This window comes from Acanthochromis polyacanthus, chromosome 15 (assembly GCF_021347895.1).
Source record: "Acanthochromis polyacanthus isolate Apoly-LR-REF ecotype Palm Island chromosome 15, KAUST_Apoly_ChrSc, whole genome shotgun sequence".
NCBI classification, from domain to species: Eukaryota; Metazoa; Chordata; class Actinopteri; family Pomacentridae; genus Acanthochromis; species Acanthochromis polyacanthus.
In genome coordinates this window covers 17,502,513-17,519,572 of record NC_067127.1, presented here as the reverse complement: position 1 = coordinate 17,519,572, position 17,060 = coordinate 17,502,513, and the positions used below count along the sequence as shown (strand labels likewise).

Below are 17,060 nucleotides of genomic sequence, written 5' to 3'. Positions count from 1 at the left end.
CTGTTTAATTCGCTGTGTTATGAAAGATGGTCTGTCTGTGGCTCATGAACAAATCCTGTCACATTTATCTGCGCTGGTCAAACAAAGCTACTTATCAGGCAATGCACTCAAACAGCTGAGGTCAAATATTTGGTTTCAGATAAGAATCCTGTGATTGTGGGTTATATGAGGGTTATTTATTATCTTATCTTAGCTGCTTCATCCTTCATTCGACTGAATGAATAAAGTGATTCTGATTCATCTATTTTCTCTTAAATAATAAAAACAGAGAAAGAAGGAAAAGTAACAACAGCTTTACATTTTCACTTGAGTACACGTTTTAAAAGTTTTTTTTAGATAAGACAAACCAGTCTTTCTACAACTAAATAAAGAAACAGTCATGAAATGATGTCTCAGTCAAACCTATCTTTTCCCTCACAGAGCAGGCTGAATAGCTTGGCCCACCTGTATCAAAGCGAAGCTGGAACATCAGAGGAAACCAAATCAATTGCGGGAGGTGGATTAAAGGTGGACAGCGGGGTGGAAGTCAGGGACACGCATATTCTGCACGGCAAATAATCCTTTTTGTTACCCCTTTTCTGACCTCACCCTCCCCTGAGTCGGGCTGGCCTTCTTTGACACACACACACACACACACACACACACACACACACACACACACACACACACACACACACACACACACACACACACACACACACACACACACACACACACACACACACACACACACACACACACACACACACACACACACACACACACACACACACACACACACACACACACACACACACACAGGGCCTCACAAAGGTTCCTCTGGAGTCAGGTCTCAAAGAAGACTTTTGGCCAGGAACCAAGCTTCAGTCACTCGGTGCTTTGAGTTTGGCTCTTTGGTAAAATGATACGTCTGTCTGGAGACTGCCTCTGTGACAGCGCACACAGTTTATTTTACACTGACATCAAAAGATATTTAAAAAATGTAAACCCAGAATCTGAAAGCCCCAAGTCCTGAGCCTCGGCATCAGATGATGTGACTGGAAGCGTCTGAGGGAATAATCACTTACTACGAAGGCAGGAACACTGAGACCTTTAACGTTTCTTTCTGTTGATGTGATATTTTTGAAAAGTCATGAAAAAGTCAGAACAAAAAAAGGCAAATCCCCTACAGAACTTTCTCCATATTGTAAGATGGAAGTCTTGTAGAGCCATATGCATTTACTGTTTCCACAATGATACGTCCCTGTTGAAAACTGTATAGGAACTACTCAGCTTACTCTGTTAAAAATACATCAACCATTACACAGATATCACATCAATGAAGAGCGTTTCTAGCCTGAGCCGGAGTTTGTTCTGTTTACATCAACATCTTTCAAAGCCATTCGTCCAAGATGTGCTGCCACGTAAGAGTACATGGGGCTACTATCACTGTGCTATTTCTGGACATTTCTGTGATAGCAGCATCTCAAATAACCTGGTGACAGAAACACTCTTAAGTTTAAGAGCCTACAAAGAGAGAGCAGCTACAGCAGCCATGGCAAAAGCTCCAAGAATGGAAAAAGCCCTATGTTAAGATATGGTGCTTGCACAGAGTGGATGTTGTCAGCTTTTTGGTGTTACACCAAAGCGTGTTTGACTCAGCTGGAAGTACTGAAACATCAGTAGCAGTTGCACTGTTCGGATTTTCCGCAGTCATCTATGCTCCAGCAAAATGCATCCCAACAAAAACAGGGCCATCCATCAAAAAGTTCATCGTGTAAATATGGACATGGGTCCTCGTAGATTACAAACAAATGCAGCCGGCATTGAAAGAGAGGCCAGTAAACCCTCTGAATTTAACATTATGCTGCCTAAACAAAAACACACTTTTGTAATTCTTTTCCCCTGGTCAGCATTCTAGTTGATGTTTTGCCAGTTCCATGCCCTCGGATCACTGCACAGCAATTGTCAGAGGCACAAAGCAGGAGGAAGTGGTGGATGGAGGATGAGTGATGTAACAGTGCTGAATGAAAAAGGGACTGTCTATGTTTGGTATGTGCTGGGGGGCTTCCAAGCTAGAGAAAAAAAACATACTTCAAGTAATGCTTTTAGTGCTTTCAGTGCGCTACTTCTCGCATCTTCTGCTTGAGATGTGAATGCAGTGACATTCCTTTAATAAAGCATGCTTGAGCATAATGCTCTACATGAAATTCTTCAGGAAGCTGTGTATGGAACTGGCTTGAATTGGGGGTGGGGAGACTGACAAAAAATGCTTTTCTATGCAGTCACGGCCCTTGCTAAAGGAAACCATAGCACTTTGTTCTTTGATAACGCTATTATTTGTTCATGTCTAGTTGCATAATTCAGCCCCAATAAAGGGTACACGAGTCTAAAAGCTGCTTCTTCTGAATATTTCATTCACTTACAACAAAAACAAGGACAAGCCTATGAATGGTGAGAAATAGCCTACGGAACTACTGAAATTTATTCAGGCAGCAAAACACTGAAGTTTTCTTTTGTTTGTAGCTTTTCAATAAAAAAAGGAAACAAAGAGAAAAACCACAAAACAAAGTCCTAGATTCTTGAATCCATACCCCAGCACCTACGTAAATATGTAATAATAAAATAAAACTGATCAGGAACACAGTGGAAGTGCGGAGAAGAATTTGGAAGTAGCTAAATTAATTTCTGGGTCCAATTTATATGAGGTGATGAACACTAATCCTAAACACTGAATGGATCAGTTTTAACAAGTTCAACACTGTAGGATGTGCCATAGGAGCTTAGCCTGCACTTAGGCTTGCATGCAAAAGCTATTTTAGCCCCCAAATATCTAGTTGTGTGTGCCAGATGGCCATATGCTGGTTGGGCTTTAATTCCCTGAATGAAATCTTCTCATGGTCACAGTGAAAGAGCAGGAAGAGGCTGTGACCAGGGTAAACAAAGAGATCAAGAGGAAACCGTTAATTTGGTGAAACCTGATTTCTGTGATTTTTTTTTTCGGTGTATGAGTGACACAAAACTGAATAACGACACCAGCAAAAGACAACAAAGATTAAAGGCAACAAAATGTGAACGGGACTCTTCACAGGATACCTTGTGAAGCACCACAGAGGTTTAAATGCTATAGCCATGACCTCTAGAGGAGGTATAATGTGTTTTCATTCTTTCCAGACCTTTTGATGTCAGCGCATTGCTGAAGTCAAAGGTCAGCACTGAGACAGAAATGACAAATATATCCTTTAATCTTCTATTGTTGTAACAATAAAAAATTCACATCAGACTTTAATTCTCATAATGCAAAATAACAGATGGTGTGCACGCATTAATCAAAACACTATACAAAATATTTTGTAATGAGATGGGAGCTTAAGCTTAACCCGAAGTGAGTTGATTAAGCTAAACAGAGTCCCTACAATCCTATGCAGACACAGGCCCTAAATCTTTTCAATATCAAACACTAAAGCACTGTATGCACAGAGTATTACTCACCCTGTATTAACATGAGTAAAAATAGTTTTTATGGTAGTAAAAATTTCAAACAGCTAAGAAAACATCTCAAACTTGTCCTGCAGCATAATCAACAGGGTGGGAGGATTTTTTTTTTCTTTTTTTATTGGAAAATCTCCAATTTCTCCACTCTCCATCTGTATTCTTAGTTTGCTCCAACAGCCATTTAGCCATTTTGGCAAAATGAACAACATCCCTGTCAATCTAGTATATCTTTGGACTGCTGGAGGAAACACAAGTGCCCAAGAAAACCCACACAGCCAGAAGGAACACAAGCAAACACACAGATTCAAAACCTATGATCAGCTTCAGTGTGTGTTTTACAATTACATTCGATCTCTCATCATGAAACACAATGGGGGCACAGTAACCTAGACTGTAAAGGAAATGTACAAGAGGAGAAATCATTTTACAAGAAGCTGAAGAAAAGGTCATTTTAACTGGTGATAAAGATACATTGTCTTACCTATATTTATTATCCTGCAATCAACACATGTCTGTGCTAGGACACTGCTAAGATGCACTCTTAGAATAGCTGCAATGGGGCAATTGGAAACAACGGGGTAGGTAAGACAGGTGTCATCACTCAGGTATGAAACCAGCCTGAGAGACATGTTATGAAAAGAAAAGTAGATCGGGGAGGAGATAAACCGGTTGTTTCCGAGAATGCGTGGGGACGTAATAGCTGTGCTCATAACGGCCATAATACTCTGTAATAGGGTTTTTGTGAAGTCCCAGAGCTGTGGTAGAATCTGACTGTTGTTGGGATTACCAGCACATTTCATTTAATTTTACACGGGCCTGGTGCATTACAGCTCAGTGCCAGAATTTATTTCCGTTTGGTGCTGTAAGCCAGAGCTTTCCCTCAAATACTCATCTCAAAAAAGATTTCTATCTGTGAAGTGTGAATTAGAGGTTTGACCGGTGCGTTCTTGTTATGTGGGTGGTTTGGTCGACTCCTCTCTGATAATGAAGGGTAGCAAGTTGCGTCTGTTTCCTATCTCAAATATGGGGCAAAGGGTAAAAGCCTTGTTGGAGGTAAAACAAAAATTGTTATGTCTGCTGTTCAGTGGCAACTCGAAATGCAAGAATAAGACAAACCTGTTTCTATATTTTATCATCACGCCAAGCACAGACTGAAAAAGAGCTTCTCCCAGTTCTACTGGCAGGAAATTAACAAAACAGTCTCAAACTTACGGCACACATGTTAACACAAGCCAGTGATGAGATTTGTGAGTCAGCAAACAAAAGGCCTCTATCATAGTTCAGCATGATCTGTCCTCTTTAAACAAATGCTTTCAGCTGCACAAGCTCCCACTGAGGTCCGTCAGACCACTTTAGCTTCTCATTCAAATCTTCGCCCAGTGTAATACCAATTAAAAACACAACTCGGTGTTGTATTCACACCTCAGTGATCTGACAGTAGTTTTCAGGAACTCAGTGCATGGCTGTCATCCTTTGTTGCTCTTTCTGCAGTGGTAAACAGCTCTTTTGTCTCTGCCCTGACCACAAACTGATGAGGTCAGCAGGCCGATGTTTGTAGTGGATACGCAAGACACGATCAAACCAGACATGGCATGTTTACAGGCAATATCAGCGCTAAAGCAGAATACCTTGACCACATCAACTTTAGCACATCATAACTGGGATAACAAGACATACAGTACCTTTCTAGCATCTGGAAAACTGTGAAATTATTGGTGTAGTTGCTGTAACCTACATTCTCTTAATAAAGCTAGGTCTTCAAGTTCCTGCTTGCTGTACACAATGACTTGGCAATGAGTCTACAGTAACTAGTTCAATAGACACAGGTGAATCCTGTGAGTGTCATGACCTTTGACAATGTTATAACTGAACTTTAAAATCCTATTAAGGTGGATGGGCAGCCTGACGGGAATGTTCCTTTGCTTGGAGTCTGACAGTAGGATCAAAAGCTCAAGAGCAAAGCCTCATATAAAACAGTCCCTTTGTCTATCCTACTGACCAGGGAAATTCAAACACAGTCACAGAAACCAAACACTGAACAAAACCTCATGTTTTCACTGGTAAGGTGAGGGGAGTTTCCTGTCATTAAAAAACAAAAGCACAACAGCTGCTTTGCTGGCAGAAACTGCAGGATGAATAATTATGATGCATACTGTGCATACATATGATTCTGTAGGGAAATCAGCTCCAACAGCATTCCTCTTCAGTCATGACAGTGAACCAGCACAAATGCAAACTTCCCCTAAGTGGTATGCAGCCATAATTAAGACACCTGCACTTTCCCTGCTGTAACAAGTTAAAATGTTTACTGTGAAAAAGAGCTATACTGAGCTGAACAGCAGTGATAATCATTTACCCTGTATTGTGAAGCTCTACTTGCAAAGAAATATCTGGGAGTGCAAAACAGCATGAATAAATTAAAACATACAGAGTATGTTGGAGTCTTGTATTTATAGCTTACAAAGCTTATGTAAGCCTTTGCAAAAAAAATCACAGAAGAGGGAAAAAAAAGATGTTGAATGGGCTGGATAGTGAAAGGATGGAAATGCAATGAAAGGGAAGACGAGGAAAGTCTGCCAGACCTCTGCATTGACCCCTGTGAGCATTGACACATCTGAACATCTGTAGCTCCTGGCAAGTCAGAACGGGTCCAATTCCAGTTTGCACGAAATACTGTAAATCGCAGGCTTCTATTTCAGTTTCATGATCTACCACCTTGCAGACTTGAGACAATGTTAAGTCAGCTTCAATATGGATATAAATAAGCAGAATCAATTTTCCAGGCACTTGGCCAAAATCTACTTTAAATGTATTTACTGACAGAAATGTAATAGTCAGCAAAAGCTACATACTTAATCCTCTCTCATTGGGCTGCACAGTTAACTGAATATTAATCATGATTTTGGCATCCCACGTTTAAACGAACATGATAGACTGCAAAGTTAACATTTAAAATGTGGGCACTGCTCATAGAGAACAGATGTAGATAAAATCACTTGATCTCAACTTGAGTAAATCTGACTTTTTTTTTTCACAGTAACTTTTTGGTCACCCACCTGAGAGGTTCACTGTGCACAGCCGCCAAGCTAGCGTCTACTGTACATCACAACTGAGACGTTTAGGGTACAACTGAGCTCATATTTGCCTCCAGGAGGTCCTCTGAATTTGGATGAGAAATTATTTTATTTTAACTATCATTTTGATGCAAAAGTTGCAAATTAGAAGTGATGTGTTCCCAGAATGGAAATAAAAGCCTTGCTCCGTTTATTCAGGTTTATTCAAAATAACTGGGACTGTCATTTTGGCCATAATCATGCAGTGCTTCCCTTTCCATTACTGAAATTTTCTGCTGTAATATACCGTTTTCATTGTGACATATGGTGCTACTGTTAAGCTGTACACAAGATCAAATCTGCCCTTTAACTCAACCACCACAATCCTATCGGTTTGATCTCATGAGTAATCAGAGATTTTAGAAATGTCCTCAGCTCCCTGTAAACAAAAAGTACTGCTTCTATTAAGGTTCTACTGATGCTTCATATCTATACTTAGTTCTGGTCAAGAGGTAAATGCGCATTATATGGGGCTCTGATGGATCAAATCTACAGAAAAATACTGCTTCAGGAAGCAAGGTTGTGTGTTGTCACTGCCAATGATACTAGATGGACTTCAGCTGACAAACAGGCTTTCCAAAACTGCACTCTGACTCAAAACTATTTTCTGCAATGTAGACAACACTTCCAGAAAGAAAAATGGTAGGTTCACTGTCAACTGGGGACTATGCAATCAATAAATGTGCAATGGTCAGCATCAGCAAATATCATTTAGATTTATTTCCTGAACAGATTTAAAAATATATATATATGAGGCTTAATAAACAAGTAATGCACTGTCATGTGTGTCTATTGTTATGGTATGTAACAGTGCTGAGAAAACAACCGGTGCAGTTTTGGCCATGGTACTTGAAATGAACAACTGCTGTATGAAAGCACTTGCTGACTACTCCTCCCTGTTCACCCCCACTGGATTAATATGTCCAAATGACTAATGGACTGAGTGCATCCAGGCTCCAGCTCCTCCAGAGATTTTGTACACTGATCTCGATTTTCTCTGCATCCGTGCAGTCGTAATTTCAACATCAGTGATGCCAAGGTGAGTGAAAACGGAGAGGTGAGGCTCATTAGGCTGACACTGTATGCAGTCAAAGAACAAGGATGCTAAAAAATAAAATTTGAAAATGGCTACTGTAGAGATGGGCAGCTTTCATCTGAAGAGAAACACCAACGCTGGAATTAATGGAGTCATGATTCCTTATTCAGGTCAGCAGGAGAGGAAGATCATTTGTAAGTTTCTAAAGAATAACTGATGCAGTCTGTGAAATGCAGATGAGAGAAGTTAGAACAGCCTTTTCTATTTAATTTTAAAGAAGAGCACCACACTGAATTATCTAAAGATCCTTTGTGCAATGCTTTGCAGCACAGCTGGATGAAACACATTTAAAGCAGCAAAATGAATCGTAGTCATTGCCAGCCAAGCCTTGTTCTAGACCAAATGTTTGTTTTTTCCAATGGACATGTTTGCTTGATTTAATTTCAGACTGGAATCAAACCTAATTTCTCTCCATGAAGCAATCAAAATCTTGAAGTTTCCGCAAAGAAAATAAGAGAGTGGCAAAATTTTGAGCATGGAGTCAATTGAGCAAAGACACACGGACAGAAACAGGACTCCAGACAGTTCAGACTGTTTAATCTGTGATTAGACAAGTGGGCAGGGCATCTAGCTCGAGGCTCTTTGAGAGTTGACACTCTAGGGACTACTATGTCCTTAACCAGAGAGCAAAGATAAAGATGTTGAATCATTTCTGGGGATATTATTTAGCAGAGAAAAGGGCAACATGTCAATTAGGTTTATGAGCAGCAGTGAGATTAGAAAAATATTCTATGAATATAGCTGGCAGCTGTCGGGGGTAAAAAGACTTCAAATAGGATAAACAAAACTACACATAGCCTATCTGTGATCGTTTACAAGAGCAGACTCTACCAGAATGCAACGCTGGATCTCTGACTGCCGTGATGACGACGCTTCGTGTTTTCAAATTGTCCGTCATGTGATCTCATTCATCCACATCATAGGTGTTTTGTATCTGAAATAATGGTCTCTGTGCTGCTGCTGGCACACACAGCTCAGGAAATGCCTGAATGGGAGAGGTGGGAAATAAACAGAGCAAGAACAAGAGAGAAAATACGAGTTAAGGGACATTGTCCCCGATGTGCTTATTTTGACAGGATCCTCCCTGTATCAGAGGACAGTTTCCTCGCCTCACTTGCTGGCTCAGGAAGTTGGATCTCTTCACTAACTGAGACCCCAGTATACGCCCACACAAGAATCTGGCTTTTCTCCCATTCTGAGGTCCAGGCAGGGGGAAACAAACCATTCTTCCCTTTGTGAGAAATTCAACATGAGCATTCAGCACATGCTTGTTCACTGCAGAGCTCGGGCCCAGTTCAGCAAAACTTTTCAACAGGACGGGCAATCAACAGCTTTAATTCGGGCCCCCATCCACACAGCAGGTTGTTAGTCAACAACAGAGTGCAGAAGGGGGCCGAAAGCAGACGGAGGCAGCCTCGCTTCAGCTGCACCAGCAGCTCTCCAGTTGCCAGGAATGTGAAATGTTTCCCAAGGAAATTCCTCCTCCTTCAGGAAAGCAGGGAAGGAAACCAAGAGAATTTTGACACATTTCAGGCAGTGGGAGTAAGCATGAAAAGGAGCGGAGTGAAGGTGCTGATTGGTCTACTGTTAGCAAAGTGTGTGAACAGCATGGCGGAGCATGGAGCCAAGAAAAGACGCAATCATATTTGAGGACACTACAAGACAAAAGGGAACTACATTAGTTGTGAAAATTACCAATACCAAATATACAAATCAGTCACAACATTAAAACAACTGATGAGGTGAAGTGATTAACAATTATCATCTCATTAGGATGTCTTCTGCAGGCAAACCTTGCATGTTCATGCTGAAACGACTTCGACACATATGACTCAGCTAAACATCACAGACCAAGCACACACATCCTCCATTTCTCTACGCCGACTCTAATAAAGAACATTTTACAGATAACATGCAATTGTAAAAATTCTGGGTGCAGCTAACAGTGTATAGCTGTCTGGTAGTGAGATGTTATCTCTTGAAATTAAATTATCAGCATAGGGGCATTCTCATTTTGAAATAGTACTGATCTCTTCCTTAGTCCTAACCAAATGTTGTAACTGGAGCTTAATATAAAAATGTACCATCAAGTAAAACAAGAGAGAAATATATCAAACTGTCAATGTCTTGAAGACTGAGCACCTGTTTGACCTTGACATTGCAGCAGTTGCCAGTTCTGTACCTGTAAATACTACATGACTCCTCAATTCTGTTGCCAGACAAAGACTGTAAACATGACGCAGACGGACATGCAGTGCTGTGTCACAATCCTGAAGGGCACTGGAGATGGCTGATGGGACCTTGTTTATGATTCCAAAAGGAAGCAGAGGATTAAGCAGACAGTGTCTGTGTGCAGCATCAGATTACCAGCTCCTCTTTTCCTGTTATGAAATCAGATTACTGCAGCTCCCCGACTACGAGAAACAATATCCATGCCTTGAGATGAAGGGGCTATTGAGGAGGTGAAAGGGTAAATTAAGCTCATATTATCTGACAGACAGCCCTCCTTTATTTACATCCTGATTTAATGGCTTAATCTTAGCTTAGACAATGAACATATACAAAAATGAAATTAACTCAAAGAGATTAAGGCCATGGATGATGCTGGAGATGGCACACCAACAGCTCACCCTTTACAATAAATGGCATATGCATCACAGCAACAGGGGCATGCAAAAACCAGCTGATGACTTCATCTCCACTGACCTAGAACAAAGAAGACACAATAATGTCGCCCCAGTCTAATCTTGTTTATGTTTATCTTCTATATTTGCTGACATACAAAACACACATCAGTTTGATATACTATACAGAATTGGGGCAGAAGAAACAAACATCTGCCCAGAGTCTGCAAAGTACACTCAATTACTGTCAAGATAAGGCCCTGCCACTCACTAGAGAATGACTGAAACAGCCCGAAAGAAAGATGCTCTGCTCACCAGAGATAAACGTCAGAGGGAAAGAGCAAAGATTTTTTTTTTGTAGCTTGAGAGCACACCTTTAAAATACATTCACCTTTCTGAACCCAGATAGGGAAACCTAAAAAGACTTATTCTTTGGAGCAAAAAATATCATGGACTGAAAATGCCGTAAGACAATGTTGATTTTGAAAGCCTGTAAACTCATTTTTGGACTCAACAAAGCCTGCTGAACTTGTATGGCAAACGTGACCAAATTGCTTGGTTGCTCCCATCGTGTTAGCGATGAGGGCAAAGGTCCCAACTCTTGACCCCAAGTTGTAATGAATCATTGAACTTGGTACAAAGCCAAGCCTCTCATCCAGCTGCACATTCTTTATTGTTAGAAGATAAACATAGCACCGTCCTGACCTCTGCATTAGTGTCATTCCTGTAAATACCACATCGTTCCATCAACACATGCCTGCCTTGTCACAGATATAGGCAAGCCAGTCGGGTTCCTGAGCAGACTGCTAAGGACCCAGTATATACTGCAAAGTCATTAAATCTCACCAGTTTTGCTGTATATCATTATTTCCACACATTTGTCAAACGCAGGAAGTAATACCTGAGAAAATGAAGCAATTGTACCTAAACAGTGAGTCACAAAACTCAAAATATCCATAAAAAGCATTTTTAACACCATCTTTACTGTCAAAATCTACTTCTCTGAATTATTTCTTCTAATATAAACCTGCCTTGGTTTATGTAAAGGTTTAAATTGCAGGTACAGAAGTTTTTGATGCTAGAGTAAAAGCAACCACATTAATGAGCATCCCTGTGTTGTGTTAATTATATTCATACAGCATCTTTTATCTTTTCCTTATTGAGTCCTGTAAGCAGTATTTGCAAAGACTTCTGGAGTCTTCTGGTGCGCTTTATGCCTCAGCTTGCTTTGGTTAGTCAGCAACAATACCAAGCATTGGTCAGCTACTTTTTTGAGCAGAGAACAGGGCAAAAGCCAGGTAGATTTCCTCTGTTCTCAGTGGCCCCTCCAGAGGTTTTGTGCTACTTTAGAAAACAAGGGAAAAAACACCAGCTTATAAGAAATAAGCTGCGACACCAATACCACATGGTATTTGAAGCATTGGAGGGTGGCAGACTGGCAGGCATGGCAGTGCTGGAATCAAAACAATGCTTGTCCAACTGTTCCAACAGGCCTGCTAAGGATGGAGCTGCCACAACACTCGTCTGGCAGGTGGAAGAACCAGTCAAATAATGCATCATGCATAGCAATAAAACTGCATTTAAATATAGCGAGCACTGGATAGCGAGTACAAGGCTCTTTGTCCAAATAAGAGATCCGACAAATATTTACATGAATTTAGCTTGATCCAGTGTACATAAAAAGAAATATAAAAAAAGGTTTTTGTCATAACTCTTCAAGACATAATTTTGTGGCTTGACAGCAAAACTGTCAGGAGCCACAAATCCATGCTAACAGGGTCTACAAAAGCTGACTACATGTTTTCCATTGTGAATAAAACATCTTCCCCTAAGCATAGCTTTCAGTAGAGCTGCGGGGATTGGGATTCTTTACCATCTTGTAATTATTAACAAACAACAGCTGCATGTGATGTTTTGGAGCGCCACAATAAAAAATAGTCAATTGGTAACAGCTCTATGCAATCATTTGAAACTGTGCCACCAAGCTGGACACCCACATTCGCTTAAAGGCCAGTGGAGGAGCAAACAGCTGAACGTAAAATGGCCCAGCCCCTGAAAGAATGCCAAGGCAGAATCCCTGAAACAGGCCCTGGGTTGGGCTACATGCAGGACTTTTCACACCAAGCTCGGATAAGCGGCCTAGAAACACATAAGGCAGAAATAGGCATGGCAAATTACTCTGCAAAACACTGTGAGAGATGTACCTCCAAGCAACCATGTCTAACAGTAATTACTATCTGATTTTTCTGACTAGAGTGTCGTAAATCGTTATGAACCCTAACTTCTACTGCACTGCATATCAGATCCAACATAATATCCCATACATTTGTAAGAAAGCAGCTACTACAGTCTAATGCTGAACAATGACTGGTAAATCTTTACTGTATGCCTCATTAATAATCCATGATCATCCGTACCTAGATTCATCTTTAATACAACACCTTGTATGTCATCTAGTGGAGAGAGCGACCACAGTGTAGAGGCAGATACATGGGAAATCAATGCAGCATGTATGACACGCTCTATAAAAGCACAGACATGTCCCCCGCTTTTGTGCGCTCGCCAGTCTTAAAACTTAATAGATTGAGCTACGTGAAGCCTGTTGTTCAAGTCTTATGGTAGAAAACGACATTTATAGTTCCTGTGTGTGAAGCTAATCGATTTTAACCCAGAAAAAAAGCTCTAAAACCTTTGGCATTAAATCACTGAAACGTACATGATTGTATAGCATTTGCTGTAAAGCATGTGGGATTAAAGACATAAATTCTAATTGCATTTCGAGAGCTGAAATACAAAAAAAAATAATGCAAATCAGATTTTCAGAAACGGGGCTACACTAAAAAGGATAGTGATCTGTCCAATTACAAAGCAGGGCTGTTACTTCAAAGACTATATTCAGTCTCATTCCAGTTGGCTTCAAATCATCTGAGCTATCGAAGCCAGAACAGAACAATGTTCAATCGGGGATTTGAAAGATCAGCGTGACCATAAATTATCCATGTTTTCCACATGCGATGATTCCATTCACACTTACATACTCATGCAGGCATTAAAGGGACAGCAGGCAAACAAACACACACACACACACACACACACACACACACACACACACACACACACACACACACACACACACACACACCGACTGTGGAGGAAACCCTCCCCTTGCAAGCCCACTTCTCTCCCATTGAGTGGAGCAGATCTAGGTCAAAGCTGATTAATGTGCCCACAGCTCCCGAGAGGTTTCTGGTCAGGTGGCAGCAATGCCTGCTCACTGAAGATGAATACTAATGCAGAGTTTTTGCTGAATGTTACTGCTGCATTTCCACATTAAAAGATGTCACAATAACATTAGCACAATGTGGATGCCTGCAAGTAAATTAGCACAGACATAAGTGACAATCACAACTGTTTGCTCTCTCCTTTCACCAGCTGCTTTGTCAACAGGATGAGTAGTTGTGTTTGTGATAGTCTTCTGAGACCACAGAGTCAACACTGAGCTAGAATGGGATGTCTGGATGTAAGTATAAAACAACCCACGCTACATAAAGGCGGAAATTATGTGGATTTCACACGGCCAGCCAGCTGCTGAGCTGCCCGTTTGCCCAGACAGCTCATGACACATAGTGTTGCTTAAGGATGTAAAGGATGTCTGCGACTTAAGAGACGACCGGCATCCGTGTCACTGTATTTATAGATAGTTATGTTGCTATTGGGTGGCATGCATTCCGTAAATCTGATCAAGCAAAGGCCTACATGGACAAGAAATAGCTGCAAAGCTTGAACGGCGCAGCAACAACGCAGACGATAAACAGCAGCAACCCGTCTGACTGATAAACTGGTAAGCTCAACTTTTGTTAGCTAGTTATCATAACGGTCGAAATAAAACTGAATACAACAACTGTTAACAACACTATTACAGACTTGAAAACCATGTCTAACCTAATTATGTCAACTGGGTAATTTCTCATTTTTAGCGGAGAGCAAGTTCATTTGGAAAAAGAAGAAATTAGCAAAATGCATTTAGCACAAAACATTAGAGGAACTCGAACACTAATGCTATTTGCTATGTAGCTTTAGCATTAGCCACCTTGCTAGTTAGCTCGCCAGTTAGCCAATCCAGCAGTGTTTTGGAAATGTGTGGCTGCTCGTCCCTCCAGCCCAACGCTACAGCCAGCGAGGGCGTTGCTGATCAAACGTTAGCCCAGCATTTATTAAACGACATGGTGATTTGCAAACACTGTGGTTTGTGGTATTTTACGCTAATACAACACTGTTAACATTACCTTGGAACGCAGCTTGGGGATGATCGGTCTATCTCCCAGGTCGCAAAGAGGTTCATGGGTACAGGCATGCTGCCGGAGACCGAGCCCAGGACCACAGCCCCGGCTAACGCTCCGGTCGGGAGCGTTGTCGGTGCCGGTCCACCACCGCCACCGCTGCTCGGGTTCAGGAAAGCGGCCCGGACGCCTCCTCTCTCTACAGCCGCCGCCATCATCACCACCACTGCCTGGGGAGCAGCTCTAGCTAAGTGTCGGACGAACGCGGGAGCCGCTGAACTCTCTGCTGCCTGCTCCTGTTCCTCCAGACTCCCAGCTCCTCTACACCGACTGGAGATGCTGATAGGCGGGGCGGGGCCTGTGGCTGCTGATAGGGGGCAGCACGTCCCCGCTGCGAGGGTGGGACGACTCAAAACATAACGCTGCTCTCGTTCTATGCGTTCATCTGGAGGGATTCAGCATTCACATATGACAAGAAAACTATTCAGTAAAAAATAAATAAATATTTTTTTTAATACGTAGACATGTAAATAGTCATGCACATATATCTAATAAAATACTGTGGGGTCTCAACCACAATATTTAAATTACTGAGGTAAATATATATAATAAAAATATTGTAGAGTCTTAACTGTAGTATTTAGTCAGGTAAATATATCGAATGAAAACACTGTAGGATCTTAACCTTAAATAATTAAATTAGGGAGGTAAAAATGTTCAATAAAACAGTGTAGGGTTTTAAAGTTAATATTTAAATTAGTGAAATATATATTTAAAGTAGTGAGGTAAATATGTATATATGATTAAAAACATTGTAGTGCCTTAACCTGAATATTTAAATTGGTGAGGTAAATATATATAATAAATATACTGTAATGTCTTAACTCTAGTGTTTAAATTAGTGAGGTATATTATAGCGTGTTATCCTTAATATTTAAGTAAGTCATGCAAACTTACAATTAAAACAATATTTTAGGATCTTAGGTCCATTTCATAATATGTAACACTCAGGATCTTAACTTCATTTGTTAAATTATGTCATACAGTCTTAACAATATTGTCTACATTTTCTATAGACTGCTCTATCCTCTGTAGGATTGCAGTTGGGGTCTGGAATCTATTCCAGTGGACTAAGGGTGAAGACAGGGTTCACCCTGGACAGGTTGGGGTCTTAAACTTGCTATTTACATTATTCTGATAAATCTGTATAACAGTTATATCTTACAATGCAGAGTATTAACTGCATTGTATTGTATTGTATTGTATTGCCTTGTAATGTATTGTATTGGGGCTGCACAGTGGAATAAGTGGTTAGCACTTTCACCTTGCAGCAAGAAGCTCCCCGGTTCAAATCCCGGCCTGGGATCTTTCTGCATGGAATTTTCATGTTCTCCTTGTGCATGCGTGGGTTTTCTCCAGGCACTCTGGCTTCCTTCCACAGTCCAAAAATATGCTGAGGTTAATTGATTACTCTAAATTGGCCGTAGGTGTGAGTGTGATTGTTTGTCTGTATATGTAGCCCTGTGACAGACTGGCGACCTGTCCAGGGTGTTCCCTGCTTTTGCCCGAGTCAGCTGGGAGAGGCTCCAGCACCCCCCGCGACCCTAGTGAGGATAAAGCGGTGTATAGAGAATGGATGGATGTATTGTATTGTATTACCATTCAAATTCAAATTAGGCAGGTAAATCTATTTATTGAATAATATTGTCAAAGTCTTAGCCTCAATATTTAAACTTGCTAGGTAAATTTTTAAGATTAATCTTTTGTCTCATTTGGAAAGAACTTTGACTCCACATTGATTATTTTAAATCAGCTACATAAATCATGGTGACGTGAGTTGACTGAGTAAATGGCATATTTAATTTTTGAAGTCAAAAAGTAAATACAACCTCTGGTACATGCAGACATAAAATAGACCCTTTCTTCAAATGTAAACATGTAAACTGTGATGTCTGCCAAAGGATGGGTGAGGGTGTCCAACCTCCTGAAAATAAAAGCAACATTAACATTTTAAGAAAGGCTCATTTTTAATGTGCTGAAGAGGTTGTATTTACGTCTTCTCACTTCCAAAATTAACAAAATATACAAATTACAGAGGGATGCCCAAACCTTTACACACACTCTTGTTGGCATTTCCCTTAGATTTCTCATAAATATATCATTTTCCACAGTAAATTGTAAATGCTTGCTGAGACTCATGTAAGTTGGTATAGAAACGTACATACCCTTATAAATACCACAGTAAGTAATTGTACAAATTGTGATCAGTCAATATGTGGAAACTGTTGTTTTTAAATTATTTCAGTCAAAGGCATGCAAGACCCAACTCCGCCATCCGGCATTGCTAAGTGGGTAGAGTGGCTGTCTTGCAACTGGAGGGTTACCGGTTCGATCCTTGGCCCGGAGAGGTCGTGTCCAGGTGTCCCTGAGCAAGACACCAAACCCCTAATTGCTCCTGATGAGTCGTGGTTAA

The 17,060-nt window shown here is 40.8% G+C and overlaps 1 protein-coding gene across 3 annotated transcripts in view; it reads right to left on the bottom strand.

Moving 5' to 3' along the window:
• Positions 1-14,932, bottom strand: part of zmp:0000000755 (phosphofurin acidic cluster sorting protein 2) — a 54,485-nt gene extending 39,553 nt beyond the window's left edge. For 2 of the 3 annotated variants that reach the window (XM_051959780.1, XM_022191243.2), the window contains exon 1: positions 14,594-14,931. In XM_051959780.1, the coding sequence (XP_051815740.1) occupies positions 14,594-14,805 (212 nt within the window). In that variant the 5' untranslated portion in view covers positions 14,806-14,931. Of the gene's footprint in view, positions 1-14,593 lie in introns of all 3 variants that reach the window. The other variant, XM_051959779.1, reaches the window with a different exon arrangement.
• Between the last annotated feature and the right edge of the window lie 2,128 nt (positions 14,933-17,060).